We start from the raw sequence: 13,325 nt of genomic DNA, 5'->3' as shown, positions 1-13,325 counted from the left end.
CTTTGTGCACTATCAGAAGTATGGTGCACAATCAGCGCCATCTCTATGTTGGTTTGGTTGGTGCCGGTAGTTGGTGCTGATGCTGGAGCTTGAGAGGCAGCGTGAACTACGTTAGAAAAAAGTATGAACCTGTATTTTAAAGTATGTATTTAGAAATCATGTGTTTTTCTCTCTAAAAATATCATATAATCTTTCAAACATTAAGATAATTCACCATGAGACAAGTCTGATATTGTTTTAGTTTTAGATATTCTTAAATATATTCTTTGTTTGGTTTGAAGCTAATTCTATAATAAGCAGAGTTTATTGTAGGTGAATGTTGTTTATTTATTTTCAAACAGACCTTGTAGGTTAAATAAACAGGATTAATAGGTTCATATCATCAAATGTATGATGTGTGTGTTACATTTGCATTACCATGGCTTTGTTTAAAGGGACTGTGTTACAGATTGGCACCAAGTTTTTTTTTTCTGTAACGAATCTCAGGACAATTATCTAATAGAATGTGTTACGCTTTGATATCATAATTGTAAAAAAGTACCACAATGTAAAAAAGAAATTGTGTCGGTGACCGGGTTCGAACCCGCGTCGCCAAAATTGAAATCCAACGTTTTACTAATTGAGCTATTAAGGCTTACTCTTATCAAGTGACATAATTAAGCTATACACATACCTCGGTAATATCACGTGATAACACCGACTAGCCAATCACGCATAAGGAATAATTCTACCAGATATCTTTTTTAATGGAAAAATACGAAATAACTGCTGAACTTAATTAAATTGTAAACTATGTGGTACTTCAGTTAGTAAGTTCCAATGCATTGTACACATCGATGCCAAGTTTATGTCATTTTTCGACAATTTTCTTTTTCCCCGCTATTTTATCATCTGTGAGACAGCCCCTTTAACGTTTATAACATAAAACTTGGTGTCAATTATTTCATGTTATATACGTGTATGCATATTCCAAACCGATATTAATTATGTAAATGTTAAATTTATACAGGTTTTAATCATAATCCGTGTATTTGAAAAAAAAAATCGTGACGGAACATTTGTTAAAATAAAGATGAAAAAATGTACCGAACACGTCTGTAAAGCGCCTTAACGTTCGATTCGACTTACCTCTCCGCTTAGCGATTTTTACGGCGGCGTAAATTGCAAACCAAGAGGCAAGCATGATGAGCAGTGTGACCGCAATAAACACGTCCCAGTGGATCCGTGGAAACATGTTGTAACGGTAGAGGGCGCTACTGTGACCATGGAGGACATACGGAAACTGATGGACTCCTCCTACAATGTAGCCATCTTGGATGGAATAAAAAGTAATAATATTCTAAAAAGTACTTATTTAGTTATGAACAGCTAGTTAACAAGTTCATAATTATTATGACAACATTTATAAAATCTCTGTAGTGGGTACGGTATAGGGTGTTGCTTTGTGCTGCGGCCATGAGAAAATGTGCATAAAGAAATGGAGAGTTCAAACTTGGTCGCCATCTTGGCAATTGTCAATGGAATTTGAAAAGTTCAGTTTCGTGGAAATGTGGACAAACGGACTGGATGCATGAATAATGGTGTCGTTTTTAATCTAGAAAGAGTAAAAGTGGGTATAAAGAGCAAAGTATGACCTATCATGAATGAAAACGGTGTAAACATCATTCTTATTTATATGGTGTTGAAATTGTCTAACATGGGGACCATCTTTTATCGAAAAACGCGTTTGGTCTTACCCTCTGCGTGTTCTGTGTAGAACTTGATCCTGAAAGATTGTGCTGGTTTTATGACGTCCTTATATTGAATGTCAAGGTGGAGGTTGAGAGCGGGTAGGCAGACAGGACTAAAGTCGAACATCCCACACCAGAACTTCTGTAGGTACAAAATGCGTAATGTACTATATGAATAAAATAACAGTGCATATCTTTGTAAGCGTGTACACATAGCTTTAAAAAATGAAAACCAAGAATAAGGTACTGTTATAACTCTGGTCAAGAGAATTAAAATGCCCGTTTGATTCAGACTATACTCACAATATCATCATCATTATTATTATTATTATTATTATTATTATTATTATTATTATTATTATTATTATGAATATTCCCGTTTGATTCTGACTACACCAACAAGAATTATATCCAAAAAAGACGAGACAATAAGAATTATTTTTATTATTAGTAGTACATGTAGTAGTAGTAGTAGTAGTAGTAGTAGTAGTAGTAGTAGTAGTAGTAGTAGTAGTAGTTGTAGTAGTAGTAGTAGTAGCATTATTATTATTATTATTATTAGTAGTAGTAGTAGTAGTAGTAGTAGTGGTGGTAGTGGTGGTGGTGGTGGTGGTGGTGGTGGTATTATTATTACTATTATTATTATTATTATTATTATTATTATTATTATTATTATTATTATTATATGCGAACATACATGCCTACTGAAGAATGCGAAGTGTTCCGATTTGGATTGCCATCTCACTTTGAGGTCACAGTCTACGTCCTCATGGTTGGGTGACAGAATCAGTACACATATTCGGAGTGCCTCGTCAGTGTTCGTTATATCGAACGAACATTTCTCGGCTAGCCCATTTTCCCAAGTATATGCCAGAGTTACCGTTTTTGAGCTGTTTAATGCTTCACTCCCTCCACATCTTGAAGGCAATTTAATCTGTGCATCTACAATATATATGTTTGTTCACTGGTTTTATTGTTTGCCTTGTTGCTATGACAACGTTATAGAAATGTACATACATATATAAATGTTTAGTATGTACGTTCTAAGTATAATTTCTAGTATTAACAAAAATAAAAAAAATGCTTTATGAGTTCTGGCCATTACATGAAAGTTAATTCTTGTTTCTAAAACATTAACAACATTACAGCTTTGTTAAATGAGCCTGTTTCACTTTCTAATCTATAGGCTCGGGCTTTAATTAAAGGAAAACCCTTATTCAAAGTTGATACCATGTACGCTTCAATGGATTGTCACGAAATATGTATGGCATTGCCTAGCAACAACAGTTTAACAACGGATTGTTTTCTATACATTGCTTTTGTCATTTAAATACGGCTCTCCCAATTAAACAAAAAAAAAATAATAATAAAGATGACTCAATTGTTTTACAACTTCGCGCCATATGTCTTTTTTATACTTATCTTGGTCTTTGAAAAGTAAAAGTAATATTTATACCAAAACATGAGGCCAATGTGAACAGCATTGGCAACAAACTGCCGTACTTGAACCCCTGCATGTGTCTGAAATCAGAGTATATCATTTGATATTATTAATAATGATAATATAAAGTCACAATAGTTTGATTCACGTTATATTTCGTACGAATGAGTATTATTAAAGGTGCACTCTTACTCCCAATTAAGATTTACCACTATTAATACAATGGTTTTAATATATCAAAAAAAGGTGAATAAACGTCAAAAACAATGATTCTTATGAAGGATACTGAGTTTAATTTGAAAGAAAGGTGCAGAAAACACGGCATTTCCACCTTTTGAGACGATAGTAGATCACAGTAAATATTTTTGCACTCACCAATCATTTAATATTTTTGCGTTTTCAACTATTAAATACAAGGTTGCAATCTTGTTATCAGTAAATGCATTTTTAGTAAGTAGTTAAAGGTTTATAACTCATTTTTTTTTTTTTTGATAAGCATGTGTTTGTATTGATTTTGAGTGTCACTTTATAATACGTACAGATCTCCATCGAGTTATCGTCTATTTACGGTAAAATATGTGTTCAACAACATCTCTTCTTGCCATTGAATACAGGATCAAAGAGCTTGTTTTATTGTCATATTCTCATATTCCATAGATAGGATCATTAATGAAAGCCATAATATTCCATTTTTTGTTTGATACAACATGCGAAGCTATGCACCATGAGACAGTGGTGGTTTCAACTTCAAAGGTATGATGATATCGAGTGCATATTTTTAATGATGTAGTTCAGCACCCTTTTTTGTATCATGTCGTAGCTGTTTCGCCTTGCTAGTGATGCTTAGAAACAGGTCTGTAAGTCGATGCTAGAAAACTATTACAACGAAGCATGACATTTAAGCAAAGATTAAATTATTTTCTGGATTGCGAACAATTACCGAACGTCAAAGTCGAATAAAGAACCACGTTTTGCAGTCCAAGATGAATTGCTGTTTTATATGTATGATAAATTGGTGGCCATGCTTATATATTAGTATATACATCTTAAGCCGGATTATCTTTTAAATTATGTATACAGTGTGTGTATACCACGTGATAAATTGTGTCATAAATGCGACGTCGGAAGGCAATAGTTTGCTTCGAACTTTAAACAAAGATAACTTCACTATTTCTTCACCATTTTAAACGAAACATAGCGCAGTCTACGCTGCTTACGGAACCCCGCCTTCGGTGTTTTACCAGAGTTTGATTGAGATATTAGTTTCTCTTAAAACACTTCCACAAACCTTTTCATAATAAAGCCGTCTGACAGAGCACTGTAAAAACATTATTTTGGAATCAGGTTTTGTGCTTGATGAAACTAAACACCTTATCAAACTCCGGTAATAAAACGAAGGTGGAGCTCTTTAAGCGGCATAGACTGTCCTTTGTTTGATTTAAATTGGTGTTGTTAAACAAAAGTTATCTTTGTTTTAAGTGTTCATTTTAAGCAAAAATCAAGAGTTAAGTTATATGTTTACATATTTTTATGCACTTAAAGTGATTTAATAATATATTTGTTTTATGATATGAATGTCACATTTCGTATATTTTCAATCACATCTGTCCCAAAAAGAGAAATAATTATGTGTATGCACACCTGCATTAGGTGGTCACCTGCCTTAAGCAGCCAATGTGGTCGTTTCCCTTAGGTGGCTGCTAAACACAGGCTCAACTATAGGTGTTTTACTCCTGCAAGATGTTTTGTTTTTCAAGTGTTTAAAACTGTCAAAGTGTGATACAGGAAATAGATAGGTTGATTATGTTTTATGAACTCATATAAAAACATATCAAACAACTTGTTCGAGTTTATTAATAATATTGAATGATTCATATATATAATTTTATTATATACGCGGTACCAATATGCAAGCAATGCATATTGCATAACTCCACCTAGTGCAATGCAGGCGTAGTACTTGACTCATGCAGTTTTGTGTGCTGATTTCCATTTCACTCAGCAATCGCCTCGTGCAATTCGAATCGGCGAAAATCGACTCGAGTCAAATACAATATCCCGAAAAAAACGCAGTACTAATAACCCTATTGTGCATCACTTCTACTCAAAAACCTTTGAGACAAACATAGATATATTCTAACACTTGTTTTAAAACGTATGCATATCTGTACAAGCAGTATATACTTTAATTTCTTCTTTGTAAACGAGAACACAAAAAGAATGATATTATACAACAGTTCTGATACCTACAGTGTTAATACGTGTATCCTCCTAATGAATAACGTCAATGATTCATGACATCTCATCCTTGATATCACCTACATGAACTGTCTTGTCCAATGCAATATCGATTCATGGAAGTTCTACTTATAACATCTCTGAACCTTATTAAGGCAGACATGGTCTATAATTTCCGCTAACAATCCTAGAAGTTAAGGCGTAACAAAAAATGTTTTGTTTACGGTTTTCCGACCTTCCCTAATTCATTCCCTCCGACCGTATGTTTTGTAGTTTGTTTATGGACATTTTTGTTTGATTGTTTTATCTCATTGTTGGTACATCTTTTCGGCAGTTTCTTAGTTCGAGTAAATGAATTGTTTACATAGAGATTGTTCGAGTTACCGTTTATCTAGACCAAGTGACGCCTCTTTTAAGGGTGAAAATAATAGTCCGACACCACTCTACCTAAAAGTACAAAATAAACTAAACCCTCCCTTTTGCGGCCTCAAATATGAAAACAAACTATTATTTTTAGGCCTTAAACTATACAACAGTGTGCGCCTTGTCGGAATTATATCGTTATTACATGATAAAACCAAAATTATTACATTGAGTGTTTTCGAATTACCAATATTTTGATATTATACTAGTATTAAAAGACATGGGTATCCATGGTGTAGGCATGTGACATATACCGTGTATGGCTAAGCCTAGAAAAGTTGCATTAACGCAGATTATGAGAAAAAAACAGCAGCTTACTCAAACATGCGCCAATTAAGGGCCTTCCACATGTGTACAAAAGTGGGTGGGGAACGCATAAAATACTTATCAATTTTTGAGGATCAATCTCTTTCTGGAGTAAATCATACATCCTTTGCGACATGGTGTGTGGTAATACGGATTTGACATTTTTTATGATAGAATATTTTATCAGATTTGGGATCAAAAAGCATTTGCATTTTATTGAAAAAGTGTTTTGACAATATAAGTATATTTTGTGTCAAGATTCTTCAGATGTCCAAATCAACAATGTCTAGGGGTTTAATTCCTGTTGATATATTTTCAAATAAGAAAGATATTCAATAAAAGGGTGAAAAATTGGATCAAATTCAATTCCTGGTTACAAAAATGCAAATATCCTTTTAGGGGGAATAGAAGCAATCACCACAATGCCGCAAAACATTGTTGATAGGGTAATGATAACTATTTTTTGTATAAACATTTCTGAAAATGCAAATGCTTTTTGATTGAAACTTTGATAAAATCTTTCTTTATAAAATTGCTCAACACCTTAATTATTATACCTACAAATGTTGCAAAGGATGTAAGTATTAAAAATTGAACCTTAAAACTAAATAAAATATTATGTTTTTAAACATGTTATCTTCTGTTCCTTCAAACAACTTCTGCACTGGTGAAGCCCTTTACTTTACTGTAGTTAAAACTTAACAACTCTTCAAACATGATCAACGAATAATGAATGAATCTATATACATTTATAATATGAAAACTGGGATACACCTTTGATCAACATAACATTCAATGTGGGAAGCAACTTGTATATACATGTACACCAGAATGACGAAAACCGGGATATGGAGAAGCACAAGTAACGAAAGGCTTTGGTACAGAAAGTGGAATTTTCATGGTCATGTTTTAAAATATAGATTGCAACAATGAAGCCCTACCACCGAACATCAAAGGAGTTCTATTTAACGGATCAAAGATTGGCATTAGACCGCATTTCAATCACAATATAATGTTTGTATTTATTTAAAAATGTATATATTTCTTCCCCTACTCTAATGGGTCCTCCCTTTTAGGATGTGGATCGTGACGAGTGGTACCTGATTAACATCATAATCCTTAGCCTCAAGAAATGCATCGGCATCTTCTGGGGTCTTATCTCGAATCCTGAATGACCCAAAGAACAACCGTTTCTTACAAACCAGGTTTTGGGGTAAAACCATTATGATAACGCAGGTTGTACTCATCATACCTGATTTCCCCAAAGCATTCGAAAGGATTTCTCAAAAGCATTCGAAAGAGTTCGACGCCATAGACTTCCGAAAAGGGTTACTTTTTAATTCGGAACAACATCTTTCAGTAAAGGTAATTAATATTCCTGCAAACCCACGCCTAAACAGTCCTCGCCAATACGAAAAGTTTTATATTACGTATCCCAGATCAGCATGAGCACAACCACGTTTCTTTCATATGAAGATCATAAAACAAAGACTGGGCTTTCTATCACAAAGATACACAGCTGATACTTTTCTCAATCTTCTATTCGGAGAATAGTAGAATAGAAATTAATGGTTAACATTTTGCTCACAAAGGATATAAATACTAATTGCCGTCTCATATTTGACTTACAATCAAATATAGAAGCCAGCAATCAGCATATTAGCGTTGATTTTCAAACTAAATAACGATTTTACATTCACAACCTGAATAAAATAGCTTTGAAATGACCTATCGTGGTTCGAGAAAGAACCCATTGATTTATATGTATGTCCGTGGCAAAGCATAGCGGGTAGCAGTTTTACAACCCTACTGTAACTATTGCATATCTGGTGGTTAAATATGGGAATTTACCACTGGAGCAAAACAAACAGTTGATGTACATGATCTCCAAAAGGACATCAATATGCATAAATTATTTCCTTTTTATATGGTATCATGCCATTGAAACTGATTGCACACGTTTTTGCTGGGAAGACTTACAGCTTTATGTAGCCTATTTTCTTTTTCTGCATTACCCTTTCTTTCGTTTAAAATGAGTGCGCAGGCGCAAGCGTCACTTCCTTGTCAAAATGTCAACATGGCGTCAGATGAGGATAAAGATACACTTTATTGCATTTGTAGGCAACCCTACGATGAGAATGAGTTTATGATTGAGTGTGACATATGCAACGATTGGTTTCACGGAAGGTGAACTTAATTTTCATGTCCATTTCGATTGCCTTTCATGCATTTTTGCTATGTAGGTCAAAACCTGTCAAATTTTATTTTCAAAACAAAAAAATAAGAACATTTTGTCAGTATGTTTTTTATCTTATTTTTACTAACCAGATGTATAATTTTTGTTTAAAAGGAAAACTGTTGTGCGTGTGAGTAAGAATTGTAGTGTGTAGGGGTTTAAACCAGCTGTCAGTTCGTTACAATTAAAGCGCTCTGCTACTGTTTTGGCGACTGTGGGTATGAGTGCCACGACGGTCTAACTTTCCTGTCACAGGTTTGTTTTAATAATGGCAGCAGTAGACGGCAGGAGTACCTCCATCGACCAAAAACGTAATTGTAGAGGAGTGTAGTGGTTGTAAGTTAGAACCAGCCACCTGGTTTGTTTAGTTAGTTAGCACACTGTACTAGTGTTCAGGTGGTTGTGGGTATAAGCCCCACACTTTGCACACTTTAACTCTCACGTTTACTTAAGAATGAGCATTCTGGTTAGCTTAATTGGTTAAGCGCTGTGCTGTAACTTCTAGTCCTTGGAAGTTGGGTAAGAGCTTTCGATTCTGCAAACATTTTTTGGAAGGATTTTTATAGAAATGTATATTCTTTTGTAGCAATTTGTGTTTGTAAATTGTATGTTGACACAAGATTTAAATCACTTTGTTGATGTAAAGTTTTAACCATTTGTTGCTTGTCAAGTCATAATTATTTCATGTGTCGTAATTCGTATGAATGAGCAGTATCCTGTGAAATTGTGTGTTCTTTACACTTGACAGCTTTATATGTTACTATATTTATTTTATGTTTTCAAATTCATTTCAGTTGTGTCGGAATTCTAGAACATCAGGCACCAGATATTGAAATTTATCATTGCCCTAACTGTGCTGTTCGCAACGGGCCATTAGTTTGTAAGTTGTATTAATGATACATATAAAAAAAAATGATGTTAATGACAATTATCCAATTATTTGAATGACAAGTTATATGTTAAAAAATTAAAAAAAGAATATATATGTTTTTTCTCTACTGATGGCTCAATAAATAATGCTAATAATTCTGGTTTCTGAAATTTCAAATGTATAAAGTTGTGCCGCATCTTAATGCAAAATGCAAAATAAATAGTCCAATGAGAAAATGGTGTCCTTTTATGTGATAAAAGTGTCAGACAATGATTGGACATCTCATAGAGAAGCAGAAATACTGAACCTTTAAAAATTGTAACTTTTGAAATTGTAATTTCAGCATTTTGTAAACAAACCATGAATAATCATAATTAAGAAAATGCAAAAAAACATTGATACTGATAATTTTTAAGCCCCTGTGTTTTGATGTGAGGTCATTGATATGTTTTCCTTGCGATTTCTAGAGATGAACATTCACACTATCTTAATTGATTTTTTTGTCAATTTCAAGGGAAATGACTCTAATGTCAACTATTTGGCGGGTAGATTTGACAGAAATTTAAATATATTTTTTATCTATAGACAATGTGTTTTTTTTCGAGTTGTTCTGGCCACTTTGGGGCTCTTTCCACTCCTGAAAAAGGATATATTTTCCGCCTAGCTAGGTCACATAATCTCCCTTTTTTGAGGAGCATTAACCTCTTTACATTAATGAAATGTGGCAATAAAGTGCCATTCATTAATATGTCAATAGATTTTTGAATACAAGGTTTGAAAACAAGTTGAACATTATTTTAATCATGTTAGTATTTTTCCCCTTTTTGCCAACATGACACTATTTTTCCACTATTAAAGGGCCCTGCCAGCATTCTCTTAAAAATGGGGAAAAGCACTGATAGTCAAAATTAATGATAATTGGCTGTTTGCCTACATAGACATATTTATATCCATTATCCAACCACTTTATTGTTTTTACTTTTTCCATGTACAGCAATGATGCAAAGTTGAAAATAATTGATATATCCATTTTAATATTTACTGTCAAATAAGGTATAAACAACTATTTATTTGGGCTTGTCATGATGAAAGTATTTTAATTTTATGTTAATTGATCTTTTCCTAAATCTCATTACTAACTTTCAGTGAAGCAAAGAAGAAATTGGCATCGCCATGATTACTCTGACAGTGGCGCATCAAAGGTAAGATCTGCAGCTGAGTCGTTACAGACAAACAGTTTGTTTTCTTTATTTATTTTTCTTCATTGTCCTGGCAATTGTAAAATGCTTGACGACCTGTTCAAAATTTTGTTTTAAGGTAATCCGTTTTGTTTATAAATAAACTATTCAGGAAATGTATGCATATAAAATGAGAAGCAAAAAATAAAAATAAAACAAGTATTCAATGATATTATTCAGTCAGATATTTGGTTATGATACAGGATGATAACCTGTCAAACTCTTTAGTTTATAATTATGACATACCCCTTCTGTCTGACTGGACATTATATATTCTTCTTTTTCAGGCTGTGCAGACAGGCACTGTTGTGTTTATTAAAGAACTCAAGAGTAGACCATTCCCATCGTAAGTGTACTTCTTTAAAAGGTCATGCTTTTATTGAAAAAAAACAGCTGATTCAGTCTGGACTTATTCTTAAATATATATTTAAAAACTTTTCAAACAGAAGTCACCAATTTCTTAACTGATGATGTTAGTATTTTCCTTTTTGACAAAACGACGCTTTATCCATATTGTCACCATTCCCTAAAAATTGAGAAAAAATCACTGGTTATAGCCTTCTTCTGTCATGGTCATTATGTTCATTCTGTATTTGGAATTAAGTGGATAAAATTGGGTTTTGTTCATGAAATGCTGTTTTCAAAAAGCACCTATTCCATGCAAATGTCATGATATTTTCCAAGAATTAAAAATTCCTTGCAAAAATATAAGGAAGACGTGAATATGAAAAAATATACAATGGTCGAATTAAATACAATGGTCAAATTTGTAAATAGTTACTTGATTGGCAGTTATAATAATATGATTCAGACATTAAGTATTGTTCTATAAATGGAATGGGTTTCATTTTATAAGACATACCGGTGCTCTTTTTTCCTCAAAATGTGGGACTTGGTATGATAATTGTTCCAATCCAAATGTCACACACAGTCATTTACAGGCAAAATCCCTGGCATGTAATGATATTCGCTGAATATTTGTAATATACATCTCATCACTTTTTTGTCAGAGCTGATGAACTTCCCATTCTTCGGTTGCCCGGTCATGCACCGAGCAAGAATTACTTTGACAAGCATGGGTTTGACGTTCCAATTCTGATAGAGAACAAGGACGGGCTAGACCTGAAAGTTCCACCCCCTAGCTTCACGATACAGGATGTTGAAGATCATGTCGGTATGTGTCTGAACTTAATTTTACATCTAACTGTAGGTATCTGTATCTACAGGTCTTTGTATATGGGACTTGATTTGTAAGTCTCATCACCTATTATCTTCACTATATCGGATGTCTCAGACCCTGTTGGTATGGGTCTGTATGTCTGTTGTTTTTTCTACTTGAGACCTGTTTGGAGTCCCTTTTATTTCCCTGTACACATGTGTTATCATAGGTCAAGGCCATCTCTGGTAACACTAACAAATAACATGTCCATATTTTAGGCACCTTTTTTGGGGGGGGGTTGCATGCATAAACAATGACATAAATTCGTACTAATAATATTTTGAGCAACTCAGTACAATATTCAAAAAGTGACATTTTCCCTTTACCTTCGAAGCATTATAACTTGATGATATTGGTGTAGGTTGACCTTAACACGCAATCATACATGTAGTTAAAAAAATGTAGCTACATGTATAAATCACTCTTAAGCTAGTTGGAGGTACCAAAAGATTAATTTAGTTTCATTTCACAGTATATTATTATGTCCTTTTGGGTATAGATTGTCCTTGTCTACCAGGGACAAAACAATACATGTACAATCAAGTCGCAATAAATTTAGCTCACACAATTATAACTTGAGATATAACATGACGATGTCTGAAAGAAAGGGAATATAGCCGGGGCCATGAGAAAGGAGTTTTCAGTGTTTACTTTGCTAAAAAGGGAATTTCCTGATTTTACAGATTCAAAATTAAAAACAACAATTTAATTCATATTCATGTATTATACATGTATCAAAACACTTTACACAATCAATATTTTTTCAATAATAAAGGAAACAATTTGACTTGCAATCATTTTTTTCTTCAAATTTAAGGTTTCCAACATTAGGGATTATGGAGGGGGATTTTAACCAAAATTGTGGGGGTGCATATTCATTGGCTTGAGGAAGGGGCCTCATATCATCTTCAAGATTTGTCAAAAGACAGGGCTGTCTAAAGTATATTTTGAATCTTGTTTTCCAGGCTCGATGCGGGAGATAGACGTTATAGATGTATCTCGTCAGGAAGACTATAAAATGCTGATGCGGGAATGGACAGATTACTATAACAGTACTGACAGAGAAAAAATCCTCAATGTCATCAGTCTGGAATTCTCAAAATCAAGGTAATGCTTTAAAATTCATGGTGTACTTTACAAGGACTTCCTGAAAATTAAGAGTCTATGCTGGGGACCCATAGTTTTCAACTAACTGTCCATCCTTTGGACCCCTAAAAACATTTTGAATACTTACTGTTATCCTTACTGTCAACCATGGGGGTCACATGAACCCCAGTAGAAAAAGCAATGGTACATCTTATCCTGTTGCTGTGTAGAATAGTATTGATTGATTAAATTTTAAACTCATAATAAAGAAATGGATACAAAGAGGCCCATTCTGGGGTATCACATTTATTAATCATGTTACAAAGAGGCCCATCTTTGTGTCGCACATATATGAATTATGATACAAAGAGGCCAATTCGTGGGTTGCACATTTATGAATTATTATACAAAGAGGTCAGTCCTGGATAAGAAGATTTATTAATAATGAAAAAAGAGGCTCATCTTTGGGTCTCAAATTTATTGATTTTAATATAAAGAGGACCATCCTTGGGTTTCACATTCATCAATTACGATATA

General features: G+C 33.6%; 1 protein-coding gene across 3 annotated transcripts in view; it reads left to right on the top strand.

The window, feature by feature from the left end:
* Positions 1–8,207: 8,207 nt before the first annotated feature.
* LOC128216680 (lysine-specific demethylase 7B-like) overlaps positions 8,208–13,325 on the top strand; it is a 35,617-nt gene continuing 30,499 nt past the window's right edge. For 2 of the 3 annotated variants that reach the window (XM_052923322.1, XM_052923321.1), the window contains exons 1-6: positions 8,210–8,325; positions 9,169–9,254; positions 10,392–10,447; positions 10,771–10,829; positions 11,494–11,657; positions 12,668–12,809. In XM_052923322.1, coding sequence (XP_052779282.1) covers positions 8,216–8,325; positions 9,169–9,254; positions 10,392–10,447; positions 10,771–10,829; positions 11,494–11,657; positions 12,668–12,809 — 617 coding nt within the window. In that variant the 5' untranslated portion in view covers positions 8,210–8,215. Of the gene's footprint in view, positions 8,326–9,168; positions 9,255–10,391; positions 10,448–10,770; positions 10,830–11,493; positions 11,658–12,667; positions 12,810–13,325 lie in introns of all 3 variants that reach the window. The other variant, XM_052923320.1, reaches the window with a different exon arrangement.

Source organism: Mya arenaria, chromosome 14 (assembly GCF_026914265.1).
Source record: "Mya arenaria isolate MELC-2E11 chromosome 14, ASM2691426v1".
Classification (NCBI taxonomy): Eukaryota; Metazoa; Mollusca; class Bivalvia; order Myida; family Myidae; genus Mya; species Mya arenaria.
The sequence above is the reverse complement of the archived record's forward strand: the minus strand, read 5'-3'. Positions and strand labels throughout refer to the sequence as shown.